Source organism: Hydra viridissima, unplaced genomic scaffold (assembly GCF_058129835.1).
Source record: "Hydra viridissima isolate aposymbiotic clone 2 unplaced genomic scaffold, HvirCarnegie_v1 scaffold_17, whole genome shotgun sequence".
Classification (NCBI taxonomy): domain Eukaryota; kingdom Metazoa; phylum Cnidaria; class Hydrozoa; order Anthoathecata; family Hydridae; genus Hydra; species Hydra viridissima.
In genome coordinates this window covers 2,080,524-2,107,115 of record NW_028324316.1, presented here as the reverse complement: position 1 = coordinate 2,107,115, position 26,592 = coordinate 2,080,524, and the positions used below count along the sequence as shown (strand labels likewise).

Sequence of the window (26,592 nt, the reverse complement as noted above, 5' to 3'; positions counted from 1 at the left end):
TGGTCTCCCATCAAATGGTTTTAGTTTTAATATAGGAATTATGTTTGTTTTATTTTTAGAATTGCTTGTAAAAGTTAAAGAATCGATTTGGGATCGTGTTTATCAAATGTTTGTTAATAACAGGAAGCTCCCCAGTGGGTATGCATCGTTCGCACGACGTCCAACGGACGTCCCAAGGACGTCTGGACGTCTTATGGATGTCCTACGGACGCCGCGCGGACGATGCATGCCCACTGGGTCTTTCTTTCATAAGAGTGTAAATTCTATAGATGGAACAGCGTTCTGCTGTTGTTCATCATGATCTTTAATAAGCATGAAAATTTCTTCATCCAATTGAATAACCTTATTGAATTTTTCAGTAATAGTGTCACGAATATCAATTAAAACTTGATATTAATCTTCCTCATTGTTGCCAGAACTTCGAACTAATATTCATAAATGCTCTTGTCTATGTTTGGATTGCAGATTTAACATTCTAAATTAACAAACTTTTATAATTTGATAATAATGATAATCTAGTATTTGAACTGACTGGAGCGTGATATGAGATTAACAATTAAGCACAAGCAAAATTGCAAATCGAAATCGCTGTTTAAAGTAAAGCTACTCAATGACGAATTATAAAATGGCAAATCATCTCAGCTAATTTTTTAGCTGAGATGATTTGCCATTTTATAATTCGTCATTGAGTAGCTTGAGTAGCCCCCCCCCCCCTCCTCTTTTTTTTTTTTTTTTACGATTATGATAGAGAATTTTATGCTGATTCCGAAAAATATAAAAAAATAGACTGATAATTAACGGAAAGTGCTCTAATTCGAAGTCAAAGTATTAAAAAATCCCACTAAAAACCCTAACATTCGCCATTTTTCAAGATTCTTTTATGCCTGCCGGATTGAAGCAATATTCAAATTGAAAAATATATGCAATATTTTCTAAATTTATATTCAATCTTTTTCAAATATATTCAATCTTTTTCAAATATATTCAATCTTTTTCAAATATATTCAATCTTTTTCAAATATATTCAATCTTTTTCAAATATATATTCAATATTCCTGGGGAGAACGCGGCCAATCGGCTTTTGGTTGAACAAAACATTGTCAACATTTAAAAATACTTTAATAATATTATTAGAAAAAGCGTGTAGTTATAAAAAGCAGTTATACTTATACCGATATGGATAGTTATAGCAAAGTTGCATCTTTGTTAGAGGAAGCTTCTATTCTTCTTCGCACAAATCAAAGCACAAATATCAGCAGGCCACAATCGGAACTCACAATAACCTCCACATTACAAAGAGCTAGAGGAATGCTCAATGAAAGTGGTTCATCGGGTATTTTTAGGCGCCTTAATAGAAACGATAGATTAAGGTCGTCAGCACCATACAGTAGCAATATAGGCAACCACATAGGCAATCAAAATAAATCAAAGAAAATGACAAAAACATTAGAATTTGCACTAATTTCATCTACAGAAAATGATGAAGAACAATTCCTAAAATGGGATTCTGTAATTGCAAATGGAATTTTGATTATCAATGAATTCGATAGTGAACAAATAATAAGAGAGAAAATAAAGGAGTCGTTGCATGAAAAATTTCCTTTGCTGGGTTCAGATGAATTCGATTTTGTTAAAGTATCACGAAAAAAAATATCAAAATTAAATAAATGCTCAAATATTGATTACTCATATGATGTTGTAAAAAAACTAGCTGGACAAGGGCTTTTATATTTACAGCTAAAAGAACGATGCAATGACCATCAAATGATCATTCCAACGGAAGTTATTGAAATTCCATCAGCTTCATTTGTATCAAAAAGTTCACAACTAACAGATCAAGAAGATGTTAATGAAGTTGATATACAGGAAATAAAAGAACTTACATCAGCTTCATTTGTAGCAAAAGGTTCAGTTGATAAAAGTATATATATTGAAATTGATTTTGAAAACCAAAAAATTAAGGAAATTAAAGAAAATAATCTTCAGGATCCAATAGAAATTTTAAGGTTTCTTAAAAAAACAATGATCAAGGGCAGAGTTCAAGATATAGAAAACATTGATGAAAACTTGGATAAAGATTCTGAGACAAACTTTATTTGTATCGATCGACAAAATATTTTAATGTCAACATTTGCTGAATTAGAATCCGTTGAAAATTTTTTAATTACATTTGAAGTTGACTTTATGGGAGAACTAGCTAAGGATTATGGTGGTCCGAGGAGAGAGTGGATATGAGAATGCAATAGAATGATTAAAGAGAGATTATTTGATAGTGGTTTGAGAGAACTCTTTGCTGAGGAATATTACTTTGTAGGTTTGTTAATTGGTATTGCACTCTTTCAAGGAGGGCAGCTACCAACATATTTACCAGACAGCATCATTATTAAGATCACCGAAAATACAGCAGATATTTGTATATCTAATATACAAAAAGGTTTAAACAAGTTTAATTTGATAAGGTTTTTCAAAGAGTTTCCACAATTACTTGAATTATTAAGACCTTCAAAAGTACAATTCACAGCAAAAATGCTTTTAAAATTATTGAAGCCAAAATTTTCATCAGAAGGGTCGATAGCTTTAGTTAAAGAAAAAGAGATTTATTCTATGTTTGTGAAATATGTCAGAGGTAAGTTTTTTTTAAATGTAAAACAGTGATCACTGTGATGTTTTAGATGTTACATATAATATATTATTTAGGTTGCCAGTGGTAGAAGAGAGTGTGTTTCATTGGCAAATATTCTTTCTTTCGTCACTGGAGCTTCAGAAGAGCCTCTACTTGGGTTTGCATTGCAACCGTCTGTTGAATTTATTCCTACTATTGAAGCTGATGAAAAAGTAAAAGATCTATTATATTTAATAAAATAGTAGTATTTAACTGAAAGATTTTGCTCATACTCAAAATAAATATCGGAATAATTTATTTCATTCAAATTTAGTTTGTTATCGGAAACTAATTTATAATTTGAAAGATGTATATTATTAAAATATTATTTTTATAGTCTGTCAAGTCATGTTATCCAGCTACTGGTAATATGTAATCTAGTACAACCTGATTCATGTTAACATCAGGAAGGGCATTTAATTGTAAAAATGTTGCTTTAACTTTTCTATAATGGTTTTTAAGTGTCACTATGAAGTGGTTTGGATGGTTCTTCATAGTTTATGGTTTTTAGATTTCTTCATAATACAAAACTTGCAAAATTAAAAAACGTAAAAAAGGGAACTTTGGCCCTGCATGTTTCTGCATGACTTTGTTTCACAATATATATTTTGTTTTAAAATGTTTATATTCTCTACCATAACAGTGTTCCCACAGTCCTGCAATGTCCGGGACTAGTATCCTAGAAAGTCCTGGGATTTTTCTTTTTTTTTCTCAAAAATCCTGGAAAAGCCCTGGAATTTTTAAAGTGTAGGGGGAGTTCATGTACCTAGGGCCACGTATTTTCAACGTCAAAGTTTAATGCTCCGCACTTGTCTAAAAATTGTAAAACTGATATGATCGATTGTATATACCAATTACTTTCTATTGATATAAGTATATTGACTTAAATAAAAAAGTTCCGCCATATAGAGGGGTTTGAAAAAAATTGGCCATAGGTACAGTGAGCTTTTTTTTAATTGTATCCAATTTAATTGTAGACCAATTGTGGCCAATTTTTAATTGGCCACCAGCTATTGTACCTAGGATAATTTAGGTGCAAAGTGGGACAAAACCACCCCAGTTTACTTTAATTAGTGTGATTTCTATAATAAGCTAAAAACATAAACAAGAATAATTTGCAAGATCTTGAAATTTTTTTAATAAATATGCAAAAATGTGTGTAAAAAAACTCCATGCTTGGATTTATGATGTAATTTTTCAAAAAATATTTGAAGGTTATTTTCATAAAAAATTGTTTTTTTAAATAAAAATAATAAAACTAGACATTCTTAAGTGTTGCAAGTTATAATAATATTTTTATTTTTGTTCATTTATAGGATCAGAAGACACATGAAGCATATATGTATATACCAACTGCACATACTTGCTCTAATTGTTTAGTTTTGCCGCGTGGCTCGCTGTTATGCAAGCTTCCAGCTAATAACGACCTTTTTGATGTTTATGTCATGGCATTTACTAATAACTTTTTTGGAACAATATGATTTTGCAATATGTTTGATGATATTTTTAGATGTTCATATATGAAGTCTTACCAAGTAATATATAATATTTGAGAGAAACGCTAATCTTTTTTTTTCCAAGTCTCTGGTTTACCCTCTAAAAATATTAAGAGACCGTCTAGAACGAATGCAAAAATTTAAAAAGTAACCCTATTATGGATAATTTCCATTTAGTAGCAAATGAATATATTGCTTGATTTGAATATAGGCTCAAAACGAATTACATGGAAGTAAAAAAATATAGTACTCTCGAGTCCTTAATAAACAACCCCCCCCCCCCCCATTTCCACTGTGCCGTTTATTCCCACCCCACTTGTATTCTGGACTCGAGAGTATAGATACAAAGGATTCTATTCAGTAGAAACTATTCTGTACACATTAACAAGCAGCTAATACAAAATAAAATAGAACAAGAAGTTAAATTCATCTGAAATTATAAATAAGATTCAAATTTTTCCACCACAAGTGCTAAGGCTTCTATGTAAATGTCGATTGCCATTTCAGTGGATTCTTTAGACATATCTATTGAATTTCTGACGAATGCTTCAATATCAATTCTATTCGGAATACTAACTGAGTTAACAACAACATTGTTTAAATCGTGAGATAAAGGGCCGTCAACATCTACTCCATAGATATTAAAATCATTTATATCATTTTCAGTTTCATCTCTTGACATATGATTGTCAATATTTATCATTCCCATAGTCCATATTTGATTGGGAGTCCAATTTTCTTCTGTAGATAAACGGTGGTCGTTGTACATAAGTTTAAACTCTTTCAAGGAAAGATTTATTCTTTCTAAATAAACTATATGCAGTGTGAACATGTGAATTGGATTTTCAATATCTAAAATGCCGCTCTGTTTCATAGCATAAAAAGTGTAATAAAAAGGTAACACGACGCATCGAAACACATCTCTCCATAACCTCTCTATTCTTTGATTTCTTGTGGAAGATCCAGCTAAAAAACTCCCTCTGCCATGACCTCTTCTTGCAATCATTTCATCACATGTAAGAACATTTTCTACCCCAAAGTCTACTCTTATTCTTGAAGGCGTTGAAAACTCGCTTGTCGCATTTAAAAAAAGATTTAACACCGTTTCTGCTAAATTATTTGTATTGGCTTCCAAAAACATTACTTTCCTTGATTTACCATCAATGCACCCATGTATTACGAATTTCCAACGAATTAGAGAGTGATGTCCATCTATATGCCATAAAGAATTTGGCCATGGTACATAATAAGATCGCCTTCTAACCAATGCTCCCCATCGCAATGCAGTATTCCTATGATCCACTCTGTTTAAACTAGAGCGGATTCTTCTTCTTTGTATATGGTAACCTTTTGATCTAAAATAACCAGATAATAATGGTTCCCCTGTTGCTACACCGTGACGAGATATGTATTCAGCTATAATTCTGTCTATTTCGTGGTCATTGATGTTGCTAAAACGACCTGTTTTGTTTAAATTAAGTTCATTTACTCTGCGATGAATTGTCCAACGTGAAACACCTAAAAACCTTCGATGCAACATTCCAAGAAAAACCCAAACACTTAAATTCTTTTAGAACATTTTTTGGAATTTCGTACTTTGGCCTTCCAGGGGTTTTACTATATAACACATTAATATTGATACTGCAGTATTTTGAAGATTTTTCATGATAATAAAGGGAAAGCATTTTCCGAATCTCCAAAAATATATATAATATACTTTCTATTCTTTCTTTGTTGTTTAAATCACCAATAAACTCTTCATTAAAACTGTTCAATACTGGAATAAGTTGATCGATTAAATCAATATGCTGTAATAATAACGGCAAATAATCACCACAAGTGGTTTTTCCAATAAAAGATTCAACTTCATCTAGAAAAAATATTAAATTTTTATATAGATCTGCACCCATGTCTTTTTCAATGATTTCGGTCGCCATTGTTTTTGTTTGTGTTTAATTTTTTTGTTTGCCATTAATTGTAGTTATTATCCTTCTATTTACGCGCGTAAATTGCTTTATCCCAGGAATATTGAATATATTTGAAAAAGATTGAATATATTTGAAAAAGATTGAATATATTTGAAAAAGATTGAATATATTTGAAAAAGATTGAATATATTTGAAAAAGATTGAATATATTTGAAAAAGATTGAATATATTTGAAAAAGATTGAATATATATTTAGAAAATATTGCATATATTTTTCAATTTGAATATTACTACAATCCGGCAGGCATATTCTTTTTAAAAACGCTTTGAAAGTTAATGAAAATTAATTACCGTTTGCGCAATAAATAGACCTGGTTTCTAACAGCATTATTATTATTATTATCAGCATTTTAAAATGTTACAATGAAATTTAATCAATTGAAAATTTCAAAGAAAGGTCGAATATAGAACGTGAGAATGTAGACAAATAGGTAAATAATTATCGTGTCGTACGATGGTTAAGACATCTTAAGAGTTGTATTTTTAAAACTTTAACTTTGAAAAACCTTTAGGAATTAAATTTCGAAAATTCTTCTATTAGGAAATATTTAAGCAAAAAAATTTGTTAATTTTAAAAAAATGTATTTAAAACTGTTAACTTCTTCTTTTAAAGTTTCTTTTTTTCATTTTCATATAACCCCCGTTTTAATATATATTAAATACTCAAATACCGACGGAAAATCAATACTTTCAAAAAATGATAAAGTACTAAGAAACTTGGCTCTTCGAAGACCGATAATAAACAAATTTGATTCTCTTTACCTAACAGAAATTGGAGCAAGATTTAAGTATAACTTAGAAGGTACTATTCGCTGGTGCAGAATTCATGGTTTACTGGCAGTTCCGTGCACACATCAAGTAAAAAGCAGCACGATCGAACTATTAATTTAGAGATGTCCCGTTAGGCGGTGTAAAAGAACTTTTAGTATAAGAAAAGGCATTTTCTTCGAGAAATCGCATTTACATTTAAGGCAGGTTTTAGGCTTGACATACGTTTGGAGTAGAGGTGCAGGTAAAAGTCGAGGGTTTTTATTAAACGTTTTCATTGAATCTGATCGCACCATTGTTGATTGGAATCAATATTGCAGAGGATATTTGCGTCGAATATTTCATCAATAACCCTGACCCAATAAGCGCGCCTGGGTGCATTGTTGAAATTGATGAATCCGTTTCTTGTAGAAGAAAGAACCACGTTGGTCGTATAATTCCGCTGCAGTGGATATTTGGTGGTTACGAACCTACGACCAAGAAAGGTTTTTTAATTCCAGTGCAAAATTGTGACGCTGCAAAATTGATTCTAATTATACATGAGTGGATCCTTCCTGGCACTACTATTTGGAGCGATATGTTAGCAGCTTATAATGATTTGCAAGGGGCTTTATGTCGAAGATCCGCAGACTTGAGTGACCACAAATCACGTGGAAGCTATATGGTATAGAGCTAAAGCCAAATTTAAATGAATGATGGATTCAACTTATCGCGAGATGATAGGAGATTACTTATCTGAATTTATGTGGGTACAACGATTCAACGAACATCGTTTTTCTCATTTTTGGGACCAAGTTACAACAACATATCCTGTGTGATCAGCATGATTCTTATTGTGTGCATAGAGAACTATACTTGCATTTACAATTTATACTCTGGTAAACCAAAAAAAGTGGCTTTTTTATTTTCATTTTTATTTTCATATTTTCATAGCCACAAATTTGTTTAAAACATTTTTTCAAAAAACTTAGGCTAGGGGAGGGTGTAGTTGGACAGTTTTTAATATTTACCACTCGTATTACCTGCTGGCAGTTTCTAAGTTAATTAAAAAAAACAGTTAAAATCAATTTCTAAGTTAGGCATTTAGCCTACAAGTATATTGTTGTTAATACTTTTCAGCAATACGAACCTATAATATGAAACAAAATTCATGAAAATAAGACAAAAGAACCTCATAACTTTTTATTTCAACTTTATCAAACCCATGTTTATCCCACTCATTCTTAACATATTCCGCTTGCTGCTTTCCAATTGGTGTACCAGCCAAATCATAAATCACAAACAAATTTTGATAGCAAAAACCGTTGGTTTAATTACCGGAGGTTTAACTTCCGCAAACTGCGCAAGATTAACGTACTTTAACGACTTTTCAATGTAAAAACCATGTTGTCTATACGTCTGGTTAAAACGTTATTAACTTTTTACTCTCAAAATGGTGAATATTAGGGTTTTTAGTGGGATTTCTTAAAACTTTGACTTCGAATTAGAGCACTTTCCGTTGATTTTCAGGTCTATGTTTTTATACTTTTCTGAATCAGAATAAAATTCTCCATCATAATCAATCATAAAAAAAGGAGGGGGCGGGGAGAAACTGCTCTAGCGCCAATAACTGCACGAAAACATGTAAGAGACGCTGCCATCCAAAAAATATCTAGAATAGGTATTTTAGATTCACATAACTTTGCAATGCAGTAGTTGTTCCAATTAATTATTCTCTAAATCACATGATATTATGTGTTATAGCTATATATACATACACACACAGATATATGTATCTACATATACATATAACTATTGATACATATGTGTACATACGTACATACATACATACATACATACATACATACATACATACATACATACATACATACATACATACATACATACATACATACATACATACATACATACATACATACATACATACATACATACATACATACATACATACATACATACATACATACATACATACATACATACATACATACATACATACATACATACATACATACATACATACATACATACATACATACATACATACATACATACATACATACAAACATACATACATACATACATACATACATACATACATACATACATACATACATACATACATACATACATACATACATACATACATACATACATACATACATACATACATACATACATACATACATACATACATACATACATACATACATACATACATACATCCATGCATGCATGCATCCATACATACATCCATGCATGCATCCATACATACATACATACATACATACATACATACATACATACATACATACATACATACATACATACATACATACATACATACATACATACATACATACATACATACATACATACATACATACATACATACATACATACATACATACATACATACATACATACATACATACATACATACATACATACATACATACATACATACATACATACATACATACATACATACATACATACATACATACATACATACATACATACATACATACATACATACATACATACATACATACATACATACATACATACATACATACATACATACATACATACATACATACATACATACATACATACATACATACATACATACATACATACATACATACATACATACATACATACATACATACATACATACATACATACATACACACACTTATTAGGACTATGACTTTTTTGTGACGCCAAATTCTTGGGTCGATGATTAATATACATTTGTTCCTAATTCATGAAAAAGACTTCTTTGTTGAAAAACTTTTCGCACAAACCAATAATTTCATTTTACTTTATACGCGTATGGATAAAGAGTTAAACAATTTTATGATGGAAGTTTTTTTAATTCTAATTTTTGTAAATAGAGATTACCTATGTAGTTTTTAAGCATTTAACACTTTATTGTTACAGTTTAACCACACTAAATTATAAAAAGTATAAGATTACAAGCTTAAATATCAATTCTATAAGAACGAAAAAATTACAGGTTATATAATCATTTTGTCGTTTTTATTGGAGCATACAGCTTTTATAGTTTTATGCATGTATAAATCTATAAAAGCTGTATGTTCCACTTCATTCAATAATTTAACAAACCTGCGTTGTCAGATACCTTCTTCTTCCGTCTTGAACTTGAACAGGTGTAGTTAACCTCCAAAGAATTTTCGCAAAGCCATGTGCTAATAACTCTTGTCTCATTTTTTGAATCATTTTTATGAATTCATCTAACAGAGCTTCGGAGACGCTCATGTTTAAATTCTTCATCTGGTGTGTTCCAAAGTTTAGAAAGAGTATGCTATTATTGTCTCTCATAGGACTAGAAATCAATGTATTTTTAATATCATTTAGAAAATGCGTCTGGTTGAAATCGTTTTCATCAAATAAAGTATTCTCTACTGCCGTTATATCATTTTTTATTATAGTATAAGTCCACGTGAAAGTAAACTGACAACTATATTTTATACGCAACGGTGAATGATTTTGCATGTAAAGATAAATGCTTCTTTGTGTTGAATCTCCGTAAAACCAAATAGTGGATTTGGTTGAAGCCATTATTTGCTCCGGATTTCTTTTTGCAAAGGATTCTTTAATATTATTGTATGTGGATATTTTTGGTGTAACATACTTATTATTTATCCAAACACCATACCCATCGTTAACTATACAAACATGCTGATCGTACCAAGGTTGTGGAACACTATTAGCTATAGTTTTATTTGACTTTACTTCAAACTCAAATTTTTTGGTAAACATAGGATGACAAGCTGAAATTCCAAAATACTCCAAATCTTGCATTTGACCTTGGTATGTCCCTAAAAAAGCATTAATTTATAAAATGTAGTAAAAAAGTCAAAAGCTTTTTATTTTTAATTTAAAATTTGAATCTAATAAAAATAAACTAATCATAAATAAGAAAATCGTGGAAAAAATATAATATCATTTTGGACATGAAGTATCATAAGAAATAAATTTCTGATAATATAATTGATGTACGCCAATTTTGATTAAAATAAGAAGAAGCCAACATTTTTTTTCCTAATTAAATAGCCAACCGACATCACCGATACAACCGACAAAAATGCAAGCTCTGCTCATTTTTAAATTTAATAAGGGCATGAGGTATTTTTAATTTAGTTTATCTTTTTTGCTTACATTTCGTATACCTACTATATTCCTCTCATTTCAAAAATACCTCTTTCCTATAGTATAAATTCCTGGATTTTATACTATAGGATGCTGGTTTCATAAAGCATAAAGTAGTTTTACTGCAATAAAACGTTTCAGTCTTAGATAATGCTTTTACATCTAGAGTTTTACTTAAGTTTAAAATATATCTAATCTTTACACATTTTTAGCAAACTTTTATCCGATTCAACCATATGTCAATTAAAAACCAAACATTAGAAATGTATAGTTTTTTATATACATTTTTAAATGTTAATTTTGAACCCTGGGATCAATACCGTTATTTTACTATTGCTGTGCAAACCGTAACAGCTGATCTGACACCCCTTCCTCAATTTTACAACCTTTGCAAAAAATCTTGTATTTTATTACAAATGTTATCTTTATTATTTTGCAGATGCAAATTTAGATAAAACAAAATTTTGTTTTTAAATGAATAAAGAATGTTATTATCAATATTCAAATTACCTCTGACTGATGAGAACAAATTTTTTTTTTATTGAAATGAGAAATGGAGAAAAGGAGCTATTTTTAAATTTTTTAAAATATTGTTTAATACAAACGCCAAGACATTGTCCATCTTGGTACAAAATTTTTAAAGTTCGAAGGATTGAAAACTTTAAAGATTCCGTGCCAAGAAAACACAAAAAGCTTCAATAAGATCAGCAAACTTTTTTCTTAAAAAAGTTGAACTGGAGAGAACCTTTAAGTAAATTTATCATCATGTCTCCTTATAAAGTTTTTTTATAAAGTACCATCTATGGATTAAAGACACCATATAGATCTCGAAAAACTTCCCAGGAGTGCTTAAAGGGTTAAAGTTAAATACTCTAGGGCTTAATTTACTCATACACGTATATTACATGTGCTTTTCTCATAATAAGTATTGAAAACTATTGAGAAATAATAAATTTTTTTTAGACTTTGTGATATAAAAAAAGATTTTTAGACATTGTTATATGAAATACGAAAGCAAACTAAATACATTTATAAAATATGCGAAACAAGAATTGTTTAGCTTATGCAATTGTAAATAAGTATTTTAAACATGTATTTACCATAAAACATTATGAACGATGGCTCACATGCCTTCTATTATTTTGTTTCAATTCTTCTATTATTTTGTTTCAATTCTTCTATTATTTTGTTTCAATTCTTCTATTATTTTGTTTCAATTCTTCTATTATTTTGTTTTCTAGAAAAGCACTATAGTGCTTTCAGTTAACTCCATCAAACTTTTTTTTCAAATATCAAAAGTTTGGTTTATCTTAAGGCATAAAACTTATTCTAACAAACCTCAAAAAGTACCTACCAACCATACTTGACGTGGCAAATAAATCGAAGTGTCATTTTTGAGTCACTTTTTTTGTTAGAAATCAGAAATCCACTCTGAAGTAAAATAAAGTATAAATTCTTTTAACTTCCGATTGTAAAAAAAATTTATTTTTAAAATTTAAATTAATCAACATTAAGTTCATTTTAAAGCTCTACTGTGATGTGGTCTCCAAAACGGTTCTTTTTGCATTTTTTTTCTTTTCGTTTTTTTTTTCGTCTTTTCTTCCATTCAAGCCAAAGCATGAGTGAAATGGGTTCTTTATACCAATTTATTAGATTGCAGCAGTTTTTGTGCATCAATTCTGTCATTGTTTGGTTACCTGCCAATTCAAAAATCAATCGGATCTCATTCATATTTCTGATTTCTGAAATTTAATATACATGCTTAAGTTGCAATTAATAACTAAAGAATGAACTGAAAGCACTTTTTATTTAAAAAAAAACCGGGAGTTTTAATGCAGCTTTAGTCCTCATATATATATATATATATATATATATATATATATATATATATATATATATATATATATATATATATATATATATATATATATATATATATATATATATATATATATATATATATCTGTTATTTAAATGGAGAAAAACAACATATTAATAGTACTTAAAGTTTCGTGCCTTACGGCAATCATCAGCTATTAATTACAAATCAAAAACGTAAAAAACCGTTTAAAAACGAATCAAATTTACGGTAGAACGAATTCTGTCGTAATGAGCAAAAAGACGCAATCATTTAGTCTTCAGTATCAAAAGAGGATAAAAGGAACTTGTTAGCATGTCGACATTTAGATATTATTTCGCTTCTTTTGTTAAGCAGGTTGTTTTCTTTATACGATAAAATTTCAAACTTCTCGTGAAGGCAAAGGTTACAAATCTTGGTTTCAGGGTTGTAAGGTTTGCAGCGCTTTACAATTCTCCACTTTATTATAGGTGTGATGGCTTTTTCTTTGAGATTCCAAATTTCCTTTGAAAGCTCGGTATCATTCTTATACCTGACCTTATTAAAAGATTTCAAATGGTTAGCATATCTTAGCTTAAATGGTGTCTCGCTAATGCCAAAATAAACTTTTTCTTTGAGTTCAAGATTTTCGGAACTCACGATAGCTTTATAAACGATATTGCTTAACAAACATTGATTGTTTAAAGGACAAGCGGTTTTGTTGATACAGTTGCAGGTGATTTTTGGTATGCTTCTTTGGTCTTGTAAAACCTTGTGATTATGCGAATTAATGATGGATTTTACGTTTCGCATACAGCTATAACTTACCTTGATCGAAATTCGATCAAGGTAAGTTATAATATCAGTTATCAATATCAGTTCCAGGCTTTGGGCATGGTTCTGCTTTATGCCTAAAAGTGGGGGTACTAATGCGCAGCGTTTGGTCAAAACTTATAAGTACAAGCAGGATCAGAAATACGATTAAACTGATAATAAAAAGATTCCGTGTTATGCTTAAAGTAAGTATCATGGCTTGCACACTGAATATTTCTGCCTCACAGTTCACTGGTAAACACCTTAAAAAATCAAAGCACTTTCATTTACAAAACGCGTACAAGCGCATAAACGCATATATATGTATGTATGTGTGTGTGTGTGTATATATATATATATATATATATATATATATATATATATATATATATATATATATATATATATGTATATATATAATATAAACATTAATACTTATGCATATGTAGATATATACAGTGCGCTTATTAAGTAACGCAAAAAATCATAGAATTATATTTCTGACCAACAGAATTTTGACACATTTTAAATATATGGCGTATATATGGAGGTTTACTTATTTTTTTCGAAAAAATATTTTTTGTCTCTACGTATTTAAAACTAACATGGATTTAGCAACGCGCATTTAGATAATGCAATTGTCTTATGAAAATAAAAAAATGTGCAGCTGCAGCTCTTAGGCAATTTAAAACAAATCATGGTTTAAATAAGAATCCATTCTCAGTATCCTCAATCACTAGATTAGTTGACAAATTTACAACAACTGGGTCTGTTAACGATGCTCCGAAATTGAGACGTCCATCGATGAACGAAGTGGCAGTATGTTCAATACTCTGAAAGAACTTCAATGCAACCATCCGATGAACGAAGTTGCACTGTGTTCAATGCTCTGAAAGAACTTCAATGCAATCATCCTTTTTGTGCTGCAACAACATCTGATATTTCAAGAGAAACTGCAATATGCAAATCAAGTGTTTACACTTTGCTGCAACATCATTTGCATCACTATCCTTACAAATTGCGTTTAATACAGGCCATAACAGCAGCTGACAAGATTGCACGTGTCAATTTTTTCAAAAAAAAGAAGTTGAAAATCAGTATCTCTTACCGAACATCCTTTGGAGTGATGAGACATATTTTTACATGGGCGGTTATGTTCACAGACACAATTGTGTCATTTGGATTGATAGAAAACCTTCTAAAACATTACCAAAGATGCTCCATGCAGATAAAGAATTTGTGTTTGGATGGGTTTTATAGCCTCATTTTTGCAATCATTTTTCTTTGAGGATACTGTAACATGAGAAAATTATCCAGACATGCTAGAGACTCACGTTCTCCCACAATTGCGTGAAAAACGTAAATTATCCTCAACAGTTTTTCAGCACGATGGTGCACCTCCTCATTGGAAGTGCTGGAGGAGCACTTCCATGAACGTGTCATTGGTCGTAGATTTGATTTCAATTGGTCTGCCAGATCACCAGATTCTAATCTCTTAGATATTTCTGGGGTGTGATTAAATCAAGAGTTTATCAAAGAGGCGGTGTCCGAAACATCGAATGAACTTAAGAGAAGAATTTTAGAGGTCATATCTGATGTATCACAGGATAAATTATTGGTTTCTGTGACCGACGTTTTTCATCGATGTGAATTGGTTACATAAGTTGATGGAGGTATTATTGAACATATAAAATAAAACCTCCAAGAGTGGTTATAATTATGAAATTTTGTTGTATATATGTTTTAATGAAATGTTTAAGATATTGTTTATTCATTCTTTGCGGTATTTAATAAACGTACTGTATATACATATGAATATATGTAATTATATTTATATATATACAAAAGAATATATATACATATGTATATGTGTGTATATATATATATATATATATATATATATATATATATATATATATATAGTCATGTAAGTATATATACTAATTTGTATATAATTTGTAATTTTCATATATAAATTTGATTGGTGCAAAGAGAAATTCCGATGCAGAGCCCACGTATTTTTTTTTGGCCAATTATTAAGAAAAAACACAACTTTGAAAGAAAAAACAATATCTTTTCTAAAATGAAATTTTGAACACAGGAAGTCTCAAAATTAATTAGAGGAAAGTGCAATAAAGTTTAAACGCACTAAATTTTTATTATGGAAATATTTAAATATGGGATATGACCCCGTTGTTATTGATATATGGTTGTAATCGCCTTGGCATTGATTCAATCATATTTTCAATCATCTTAATTGGTATTTCAAACCACAACTTTGTTAGTTCTTTTTTTTAGCATTCCGTGACAAATTATTTGCTCTTTTTTTAGTTGATAGTCCATCCTGCTCCATAAATTTTTTCGATTGGGTTTAAGTCAGATAATCGTGCTGGCCAAGTCATGAGTATTACTTTCAACAAAATAATCGGTGATTGAATGCGGTATATGGTACGGAGCATTGTCTTGTTCAATTAACCAGTTTTGATCAGCCTGGAATAAATCACAGCTATGAATAAGTGAATTTTCCAAAATGTCACGATACCCATACTGGTCCAATCTTCCTTCGTATATTTTATGACAGTCATGCCTGAACCTGATATGCATACCCATGTACCGACAGAGCCATCGCCTTTGTGAATACGGCTGTCTATGTGTTGCTTCAAACATTTTTCCGTATTTTTGCAACAAACAAATCTCTTATCTTTTCTGTTAATAATTTCGAAATTAGACTCATCGCTAAAGATAATCATTTTCGATTGTTCCGCTGAATAATAAACGCTCTTTACAACATTTTTTTCGTTTTTGGCGATCGGTTAATGCATGGCCTATATTAACGGTCGTATATCTTATATTTTTGAGGGGGAAATTTAGAGACTGATTCTTGTTCGAAAAAATTGGCTGCACTAAATATCTTATTTTTAAAAAGTAGTTCAAAGCTTAATTGTTTACTTATATTTCCTAAATATAAAAGTAGCAATTGGTGTTTAGAGTAAAATGGGGTCAAATGAAATAGTTAAGAATTTTAATTAATTTTTTTTTAAGGGAAAAAGGTTTTCAATTTTTTTTTTTTCTAAAGTTGTAGAGAAATTTGAGCTGTATTTAAATATATACAAATCAAGTAAAAAAAGTTTTTAGTTTTTTAAGAAACTTTATTTAATTGAAAAAAAAAGTTATTTCATTCTACCCTCACATTCGGGGAGAATGAAATACGCAAATCTATGTGTAATTAAAACAACAATTAACTAAAAAAAACAAAAAGCAACCAATAATAACAATTTAAAAAACAACCAATAATAGCAATTAAAAACAACCAAATAAAAAAAACTTTATTTTTGTGATGATATTAAGTCGTAAAGAGGTACTAGAGGTTGAGCTGAATTGTCACTTGTGCGGCACTTTTTGGTGCAATAAAACTCAGCGCCTTTTGCATATCGCTTTGGTATGCATGTTTGACAAAGCCAAGCCTTGCATTTAGAATTTTCACATTGATACCATTCCATGTATTGACTAGTTGAAGCTTCGCCTAAAACTTTACGGCACTTTTTACATTTCACTTGGTTTGCAGCTGTTACACTGTTGTCGAAAATAGGGATATTGACCTTCGAGCTGACCCGAGAATGAGACCCATATGGGATGATAGTGGACCACTCCCAGAGTCCAGAAGTTCAAACTTTGAAATCAGGTTACAATATCTGCCAGAGAAAATTGAATTTTCATATTTTGGGTAAAAATTGACTAGCGCCCAAAGCTAAAACCCACATAAGTCTAAAACCAAAAAAGCTGGAGAGCTGAATTCGGTACAAAGTTAGCAATGGTATATACCTGTACTCACACAAAAAATCAATAAATTTCCTTGAGTGGTTCAAATTTTATAAAGTTTTAAATTTTAAGATTTTACTTTTTGAGTGAAAACTCTCTTGAAATGACTTGGTACTTATTGTTTGGTTATAATAGAACTTATGTCTTAATGTAAAGGTTAAAAAACTGTAGCTTCTTCATTTAAAGTTCATATCAAAAGAGTTTTTTCGCTTTTTCTTTTTAGTTTAATTTGAGAAACCGAAAAAGTCAACTCTGATTAAATAGCCGATTTCTTTATTTGACTTCTCCTGACTTCAACAATAAATTAATTCTCAACCAAAATAATTCTTATCCTTTTCCTTCAAATGTGTTTGCTGTTGTATTCAACAAGACAGTTCATCAGCTTTGTAGCATAATCTGGGTGGGTCTTTGTTCGTTTGAATCTTTGCCAATCAGAATTGAAATCCTGATGTGCAGCTTCAACAGCTTGCTCACTGAAAATGCCAAGTGGCATCTTTTGACGGCTGACAAAGTCCTTTATATGAAAAAACATTGTATGGACTTTTGGTTTGATGCTGCCATGCTGCAAGGCCAAATATGAACTTTGGAATTGGTCAATTTTTTGGCCATAGTGTTCTTCAAGGTGAGTGCCAAAGCAGGCCTTGATGACGGAGTTGAACTTTCTAAAAGTTTCAATAAAGCCAAAAACCTGGAATGCAGCATCATTTTCGGCCAAGCTCTGAAGTGAATCAACATTGTTCAAGAGCTTCCGGCACTCATTTCCTTCAAACTGGCCACCATGGTACTCGCTCATTTGGATGTGGAGAAAAGCTGGCCAACGATCGGCATTTTGCCAAACCTCCTTCATAGCTTTGAAAAGATGGTTGACAATTCCAAGTAAGAGGTGCAGCTCCATTGGAGGCAGGACATCAATGATGAGAGTTTCTTCAGAGCCTTGGACAATGGGATCATGGATGATATTTCCAAAGAATTTTGCTTTGGAGAGGTCAGATCTGGAATTTTCAAATGCTTTCAGACAAGCCCTAAGAGAACCAAAGCTTCTGAGAGTGCCAGAGTTGCTGAGATTTTTTGAGTCAACATCACACCACACACAAGGATATGATGAGGAGTGTGCTTGCAGCCCAAACAAGATGTTGGCCAACTTCATGTCAGTGGATATAAAATATTTGATCGAATTGGCATTGACAAGTAACCAAAGTTGTTTGACATTTGAATAGTTTTCCGGAAGATCTTCAGCAACAGCTGCAATGATTTGTTGTTTCACACTGGTGTCCTTGGCGATCCTTTGTGTCAAAAAACGTTTTTGTGGAGGACTTTGGCTGCACTCATCCACAGGGGTGACTTCTGATACTCTAAGGCAAATTTTGAGAAATCCTTTCCCGCCATCCACACCAATCTTCACAATATGATTTGCAGGGACATTCCTAGATTGTAAAACTTGCATCAGGAGATCTGACATGCTTTTGCAATGCACCACACTACAATTTTCTTGTTGACCTCTTGGAGATGTAGAAGAGATTTTTGAGCATATGAAGAAATCCTCTAATTTCCGACCAAGGGCTTGAAAGTTTGCACAGAAGTTAGGTTCAACCATCTTTGAATTTGTGACCTGTGAAACAATATTTAAAGCGTAAAAGTAAATGCATGCAGGCAAAACATTTCAATTGCACCAAAATACTAACTTCCCGGTAAGACCACCTTTGAATAACTAGCTATATTAGGTTTGTTTGTTAACTATATTAAGTAGGAAATTTTTGCCTATTTAATTAATCATTATTTCACCTGGTTCACAGTTTGGACAAGCTTCTTCATTCCCAAGTTTGAGAGTCCTGTATTTAGTTGTAGGTTGACAAGATCGTTTGTCTTCAGAGCTGGCACAAAAGATTGTGACTTGTCACTTGGACCTGTAGAAAAATAAAAAATAATTGATTTTGCATCAACATCATTGCCTCATTATAGAATAGTAGGCTCATTGACCAAAAAATTGCTACTTTTTTATCTATATATTGGCTTTAGGGCTTTTAATTATTTATCACCTAAATCTTGTCTGACTAACTTTCAATAGAGACTCATAAACCACTTGGATGGAGTTAACAAGTAGATCTTTTACCTGGGGTAACTAAAACTGGATTTCCACCAGTTTCTCTTGAAAGCCGAATGGTCCCATGAGGTGAAGACTCTTTGTTGGAGACAACATTGGAAGCTATATGCTCTGCAACCTGAGGATCTTGTGCTGCAAGGCTCCTCATGTTCTCTCTGAAAGTGGACTGAGTGCATTTGTGGGGCAAACCCCGTCCAAGTGGGCTTAAGCAGGTTGAACATCGAACAGCCTGAGAATTTCCTTCTTTTTTTTCTTCTAAAAACATTTAAGTGCAAAGAATTTTTTATTTAAACATAGTCATGTAATGTAATGTAATGAAGTAAAATGCACAACATTACATTGTCCATACATTCTACTTTTAAGGGATAACAATAAATAAGATTACTAGAAATTGTAATAGTACTAGTTATAGATGAGTGATTTAAATGAAAATCTTACCTGCTTCTGCAAGAGGGCTCTTCTCATTATTCTTCAACCGAGCTATTCTGCAAAAAAGACATGTGCACTCTTGCCCACGAGTTTCTGGTTTGATTTCAATACTTTTGAAGTCAAACAGTTGTGGCAGAGCAACATCTTTCCCCTCATCTTTCCTCTTGAATGTTGTGCGACAGGCTTCACAAAGGCCTTGAGGGACTCGTCCATCAGAAAAATCAAAGATGGTTTGATATAATTTTGAAATTCTATCAGCTTGGTAGGCAGTGATTTGACGAGTTGCCTTTTTCATGCATGTCAAACAGACCACTTTCCGGTTTTCTTCATGGTTTCTAGGTTTATATGGCATTGTGATAGATAACCTGTCAAAAAAGTTTTATGTGAAGTATGGGTTCAAATTATTGATTGTTAAGCTTTAACTTAATTTTATTTTTACTAACAAAGAATTTTAGCTTACATTCAAAGTTTTAATGCTTTTTCACTTGTAACTTGAGCTAAAATAATGAGTTTTCCCGAAAAAATGAGATAGTTTTCTTGCACTGATGAAAACATGTGATATCAAAAATATTTGCCTTGCATTGTTTACACACATATGCAAATATATAAATTTTATGGATAATTGATAAACCTTTAAAATATCTATGTACATTAAAGTTTACAATAAAATGGATTTTAAAATCTAGTATATATAAACTGATAGGTTTTTAATTGAATATCACTTCATATGACACCTTTTGTGTAAGCTTTTTTGTGAGAAATTTTGTTATAAAGATTTTCTTAAAATTCAAAACTTTATAAAATTTGAACCACTCAAGGAAATTTATTGATTTTTTGTGTGAGTACAGGTATATACCATTGCTAACTTTGTACCAAATTCAGCTCTCCAGCTTTTTTGGTTTTAGACTTATGTGGGTTTTAGCTTTGGGCGCTAGTCAATTTTTACCCAAAATATGAAAATTCAATTTTCTCTGGCAGATATTGTAACCTGATTTCAAAGTTTGAACTTCTGGACTCTGGGAGTGGTCCACTATCATCCCATATGGGTCTCATTCTCGGGTCAGCTCGAAGGTCAATATCCCTATTTTCGACAACAGTGGTTATTGTTGTTGGAGTTGCTGTTGTTGCTGTTGTTGCTTGATTTATTTGCAGCTCGTCATTAAAGCTTAGCTTACGTTGTTTTTTAGCTTGCTTTGCTGCTTTCTTGCTCTCAGCATCTTTCAATCTTTCGAGTATTTCAGGTTTACTAAGACACTCCCAATCGAACCTTGGTACATCTACATTTTTTCGTTTTTTTGTGTCAACGTGTTGGATACGAAACATTTGTTGCAAAGCTGCTGCAAGCGATTGGGCCGATTGCAATTGTTTTTCAACCTCTTTTTTAATTTCCTTTTAAACAGCCAGAGTTACTAGACTATTGAAGGTTGTTTGCAGGCGAGTTGGCTTTGGAGGTGACTTTGAAGCTAATGCTATGTAACACATGCTGATGCTAGATGTTGTTGATATAGATTCAGATAGCAGTGGCTGAGATGGTGTAGTTCCTGGTGCTAGTAGTGGTTGTGGTACTTTCATAGATTCTGGTGGTTGAGATGATGAAGGCTCAGGTTGAGATGACGGTGTTTCAAACGTATTAGCAATTTGCAATTTTGACTGATCGATTTTAATGATGTCGAGTGGAAACAAGCCAGTATTCTGAAATTCACTAACTATTTGGGTGCGTGTAAAAACTTCGCCAGAGCTAAAAAGTTTTGCTTGCAGTTGGCAAAAATATTCTTTTGATAAGTTACTGAACTTTGTCTCTGCATAAAACTGCTGAAGTAATTTGCGCCAAACTCTTTTGACATGACAATAAACACCGACATCTAGTGGCTGCAGAATGTATGACGAATGATCTGGTAAGCAAATTAACAAGATATTGTTTTTGATACAAATAAGTACGACCCGATAGGTGACATGTGTCACATGTCCATCTACGACTAAAATATGAATGCCTATAATTGGATAACTATAATAAGATTTATTTAATTAAGTAATTAATTGATTAAAGTAAAGATTAAACTAATTACCTGGAATTTTTTAATGGCAGGAGCATACACGCCAGAGAGCCAATTCATAAATTGCTTATCTTCCATCCATCCGGATGGAGATATGGCGTAAACGGAATCGTCTGGACCACTTAAGCACCAATTTCTGTACAGGCGTTTTTTTTATTTAAAAATAATATATGGAGCAAGACGATTACCCGCAGCATTGATGCAATTTCCAACTGTGTAATGGATTTTTTCATTGTTGCCAACCAATTTCAATGGTCGTTTTGCACCACGCCGGCAAACTATATGTTGCTTGCCTTGATCACCAGAAAATCCAATTTCATAAAAATTCCACAAATGACATGAAGTACTTTCATTGATTCCTGGTTCGTTGAATTCTTTTTACAGTGTGTTGAAATACTTTGCAACTATTTCTTGAGTGCAAGAAGCGGCTCTGAAGGATGAAAGATTGCCTATTGCTCTGATGCTTAACTTATGACTCCACCGGTTTATGAAAAGTTTATACCAATCTCTCCCTGGTGTACCATTAGGAAACAAATGAGATTGACCTTGGTGTTGCAAATAGTCGGTAACTAGTGTGATGACATCATTGTAAGTTCTACCAAAGCCCCAATCGGATAATTTGATTAGGATATCTACCAAAGTTGATTCAAGTTGTTGCGACAATCTCGTGTTTGAACCACTCCCAATTGTTTCACCTATGCCGTGGACACGCCTGTGAAGAGTTGCTACTGGTATGTTGAATGATTGAGCAGTTTTGTTAAGTGAAAATTCACCGCTTTGTACTTTAGCCACTGCAAGCGCAACTTGCTCTTCGGTGTATGGTTTTTCTTTTTTCTTTGAGAACAACTTGTTTCGAGGCATATTTTATATTAGAATAGATTTAACACGAATTGATTTAAAATTTATACAAAAAATTCATAGACATTAATTGGTCACTTGAGATTTAATTAATAAAAGCCGCATTTAACACGTGAGCAATTAGGGTATTTCATTCAACCCCACATGTATCCGTTTTCGTTTTTTTCTCATAACTTTTTTCCCTGAATAGCAAATTTAATTTTGAAAAAAGATTCTTGACCAGCGTAAAAAGTTCTACCAGTAAACTTATTAAGTTCGCTAGTATCAAATTTAATTTCCGAGAGTTTTATGCCCATTTTTCAAAAAAAAAAAATATATATCATCATGCATTCGAAAACTTAGCAAATTATCAAAAAAACTTTTTTAAATTAAAATTTGACGTCATCTTATTCAGAAAAAAATCCTCTACAACATGATCAAAAAATATTTGCAAAAAGTTTATTCAATAATTAATTAAGAACAAAAGAATAAGCATAGTCATAACTAATTCATTCTACCATCTATTTCATTCTACCCTGTTTTACTATATATTATATATTTATTTAAGACATATTCGGTATCAAAGACTTGAAGACATTTGCGTAATATTTGGAGATTTGTAGTCTTTGCTAAATTACCATGGTTAATTTATTGTTACAAAATTAAGCACTCCTGCAGTCCCCCCACCCCCCACCCACCCCTCACCCCTTTTTTTTTTTAATGATTGATTATGATAGAGAATTTTATGCTGATTCAGAAAAATATAAACCTGAAAATTAACGGAAAGTGCTCTAATTCGAAGTCAAAGTTTTAAAAAATCTCACAAAAAACCCTCATTTTGTCATTTTGAGAATAACAAGTTAATGATGTTTTAGCCAGAAAAAGCAACACAAAAACAATATGGCTTTTACATTAAAAAGTCGTTAAAGTACTTTTATCTTGCACAATTTGCGCAAGTTAAACCTATATTTATCTGGCGCAAACGATAAAATTCTTTCGTGCTAAATTACAGAATTGCAAAATCGAAATTAAAAAAGGAACTATTGCAAACCATTTTGTAGTCACTTTTCGTTGATTTTCAAGTATGTTTTAATATTTTTCTAAATCAGCATAAAATTCTCTATCATACTCTCGCGGAGGGACGGATAGGACGGATAGGACGGATGAAAGAATGAATCCCCCAACATAAAAAAATGATTTCCCAAAAGAAAATAAACGACTTTTAAAACAGGTTTTGTTATCAACATTTAAAAAATGCATAAACATGATCCAATTATTGAAACAGATCCTCAAAATCATTCCTCATTTAATCATTTTCATCGTGGTGCACCGCTTCGTTTTCCATATGTTCATTGTCACCACCTTCTAAATCAAGGCTGTTGTTTACCATGTTTTCAATAGGCCTCTATATGGCACGGCGAGATGTTATGTACCTCTGTTTAAACTTTGTAAGATATGGAACAAATTGGGTAGATATTTCTGCATTACCTAAATGTTTCCCTAACTTATCAATGAAAGCAGCATCTTTTCTCAAATCATTATTTTCTCGACATACATCACCTAATAAAATGCTAGAAGAGCATTTTATTAGGTGATATATGTCGAGAATATATATGTGATATATAGAAGAGCATTTTATTAGGTGATATATGATATATAACAGTATTTACATTAACTCGATTGTTTTCCTCTTGATTCTCAATAGCATCTGCTTCCAAATTTGCATTGTTTTTCTCGCCTGACTGCTGTTCTTCATTTTGTTCATTTATAATTAATTCATCACTTTCACAATCAAATAATACATCTCTCTCATCTACCGGCTCCGTTTCACTAGTTTTGTATCCTTGCTTTCATTCCTTTAGGAGGTGTAATTAGCCCCTGGGGATCTTTCAATTTTCTTGGGCTTGGGATTAGCATTAGGTTTCTTCAAAATGCTTGAAGCATTTCTCCCACTTAGGCAAACACTCTTTCTGAAACAAGATAATCCTCGCTTGCGTCCAGAGCATTGGATACCCACAGGGCCTTGAATCGACTAGTTAAATCAATCTCCAGCGAATTACAACTTTCTAGCAGCATTTACATCATCTGATGCCTGGATGGCAGTGGAATTTTCTTGGGGTCAGACCTTAATTGCTCCATCGGAAGGTTTTGCTCCAAATCTCGGTATTTAGCTTTTAAAGGGCTATGGAAATCTATATTGTTAGTTTGAATATCCCTTGTGACACCACTTATTCCAACAAAAATATAGCCTTTCTTCAGTAAGGCAGCTTTGATTTCTTGCATTATATGAACACTGCAGTCATCTAGAATATAAATCCCGTAATTTTGATGTGTAAAAATATTGTGCCTGTTTGGTGGTTTAGCTATTGTACTCAGCATATGTTCCAGGAGATATGAACCTTTAGGTACCCATTAAAACTTTACATCTTGAGGAGGAATAAGCTTCACCCGAACACCTTTGCTTTTAAACATAAATTCTGGTTTAAGTAAGACTTTAGGGTCACTGAAAATTTGAGTGTAAACAGTAATTCGTTCTCTTGAAAGAGAATAATTTTCTTTGAAGTATTTCTCCAAACCAGTGAAGTTCAAAGTCTTTGGGTAGAACTTTCATTCTGGTGGAGAGGCATTTGGTCACCATTCAGCACAGGTGGATTGACTCAATAAAGTATTTTCGTACAGTTCAAATGTTTTTCAGGTACTCAAATATTCTTTCTTCGCGGTCTGCCTGCATTATTTGAAAGCGTTTTTTAGGATGGCGCAGACTGACACCATACTCACTTATCCAGTTATTGTTCCAACGGTTGGAGAAAGTAATTTTCTCATCTTCTACATTGCGTGGTAAACATTTTCCTGGCAAAACGTGCTTTAAGGGTTCCACGAATGTCTACAAACCACTCAAATAAAACTTGTCTGACATCTGGGATGGTTAATTTTTGTCCTCCTCCTGCTTGACAATTCTTTGATTTGCTTGGAGGGTAGTGATCGACCGGAATTCAGTTCGGATCTGGTTTCCGGCCCAAATTACAACCGGAACCGAAATTCCGGTTTCGGTTCCGGGTATATTTAAGATTTCGGTTCCAGCCGGATTTCCGGTTCAAAATGCTATCGGAAATATACGAGGTGTGTTCAAAAAATACCCGGAATTTTCGTTTTTTCGAAAAAGTATTTATTTATTCGTCTACATTAATGTTGTCTCCTTCAAAGTAGTCCCCATTAGATACTATGCACTTGTGCCAGCGCTTCTGCCAATCCTTGAAGCACTTCTCAAACTCGATCTTTGGGATAGCCTTTAGTTCACTCAGCGATGCGCTTTTAACGTCATCTATGCTTATGAAACGACGGCCTTTTAAGTTTTTCTTCATTTTTGGGAATAAGAAAAAGTCACACGGAGCCATATCTGGTGAATATGGAGGTTGGGGCATGACCACGGTATTGTTTTTGGCCAAAAAATTACGAACAAGCAACGACGAGTGAGCAGGTGCATTATCGTGGTGCAAAAGCCATGAATTGTTTTGCCATAAATCGGGGCGTTTTTTTCGGATTGCTTCACGTAAACGTCGCATAACTTCAAGGTAATACTCCTTATTAACCGTACGACCTTGTGGT

The 26,592-nt window shown here is 32.1% G+C and overlaps 3 protein-coding genes and 1 pseudogene across 5 annotated transcripts; 1 reads left to right on the top strand and 3 right to left on the bottom strand.

Annotated features, from left to right (window-relative positions):
* Window positions 1–1,033: 1,033 nt before the first annotated feature.
* On the top strand, window positions 1,034–4,221 carry LOC149877032 (uncharacterized; annotated as a pseudogene). The gene is made up of 3 exons (XR_016448331.1): window positions 1,034–2,626; window positions 2,696–2,835; window positions 3,979–4,221. The product of XR_016448331.1 is annotated as an uncharacterized LOC149877032 (transcript).
* Window positions 4,222–4,459: 238 nt separating this feature from the next.
* Window positions 4,460–6,199, bottom strand: LOC149877031 (uncharacterized). Its single transcript, XM_090074530.1, has one exon. The coding sequence runs from the start codon at window positions 5,696–5,698 to the stop codon at window positions 4,595–4,597; it is 1,104 nt and encodes a 367-aa protein (XP_089930656.1). The 5' UTR covers window positions 5,699–6,199; the 3' UTR covers window positions 4,460–4,594.
* A 1,885-nt stretch (window positions 6,200–8,084) lies between these two features.
* LOC149877030 (uncharacterized) lies at window positions 8,085–13,145 on the bottom strand. Of its 2 annotated transcripts, XM_090074534.1 has the most exons (4): window positions 13,099–13,140; window positions 12,630–12,793; window positions 12,451–12,527; window positions 8,085–10,765 (listed from the first exon to the last, which is right to left on the bottom strand). In XM_090074534.1, exons 3-4 carry the CDS (start codon window positions 12,455–12,457, stop codon window positions 10,041–10,043), a joined length of 732 nt encoding a protein of 243 aa, XP_089930660.1. In that variant the 5' UTR covers window positions 12,458–12,527; window positions 12,630–12,793; window positions 13,099–13,140; the 3' UTR covers window positions 8,085–10,040. The 2 variants fall into 2 exon arrangements, 1 of the variants encoding a protein (XP_089930660.1); XR_016448328.1 differs by lacking the exons at window positions 8,085–10,765; window positions 12,451–12,527 and having other exon boundaries at window positions 12,611–12,838; window positions 13,099–13,145.
* Window positions 13,146–17,063: 3,918 nt separating this feature from the next.
* LOC149877029 (uncharacterized) lies at window positions 17,064–21,418 on the bottom strand. The gene is made up of 5 exons (XM_090074501.1): window positions 21,084–21,418; window positions 20,105–20,460; window positions 19,676–19,921; window positions 19,348–19,469; window positions 17,064–19,174 (listed from the first exon to the last, which is right to left on the bottom strand). Exons 1-5 carry the CDS (start codon window positions 21,416–21,418, stop codon window positions 17,906–17,908), a joined length of 2,328 nt encoding a protein of 775 aa, XP_089930627.1. The 3' UTR covers window positions 17,064–17,905.
* Window positions 21,419–26,592: the final 5,174 nt, after the last annotated feature.

What these genes read in the sequence shown, in the direction of transcription:
- LOC149877029 (XM_090074501.1), bottom strand. Translation starts at nt 21,418, where the DNA reads ATGTTTCGTATCCAACACGTTGACACAAAAAAACGAAAAAATGTAGAT. An exon ending in GAGCCCTCTTGCAGAAGCAG is followed by an intron (nt 19,922 to 20,104) that starts GTAAGATTTTCA and finishes AAATGTTTTTAG; the next exon opens with AAGAAAAAAAAGAAGGAAAT. An exon ending in TCCAGTTTTAGTTACCCCAG is followed by an intron (nt 19,470 to 19,675) that starts GTAAAAGATCTA and finishes ATTTTTCTACAG; the next exon opens with GTCCAAGTGACAAGTCACAA.
- LOC149877031 (XM_090074530.1), bottom strand. Translation starts at nt 5,698, where the DNA reads ATGTTGCATCGAAGGTTTTTAGGTGTTTCACGTTGGACAATTCATCGC.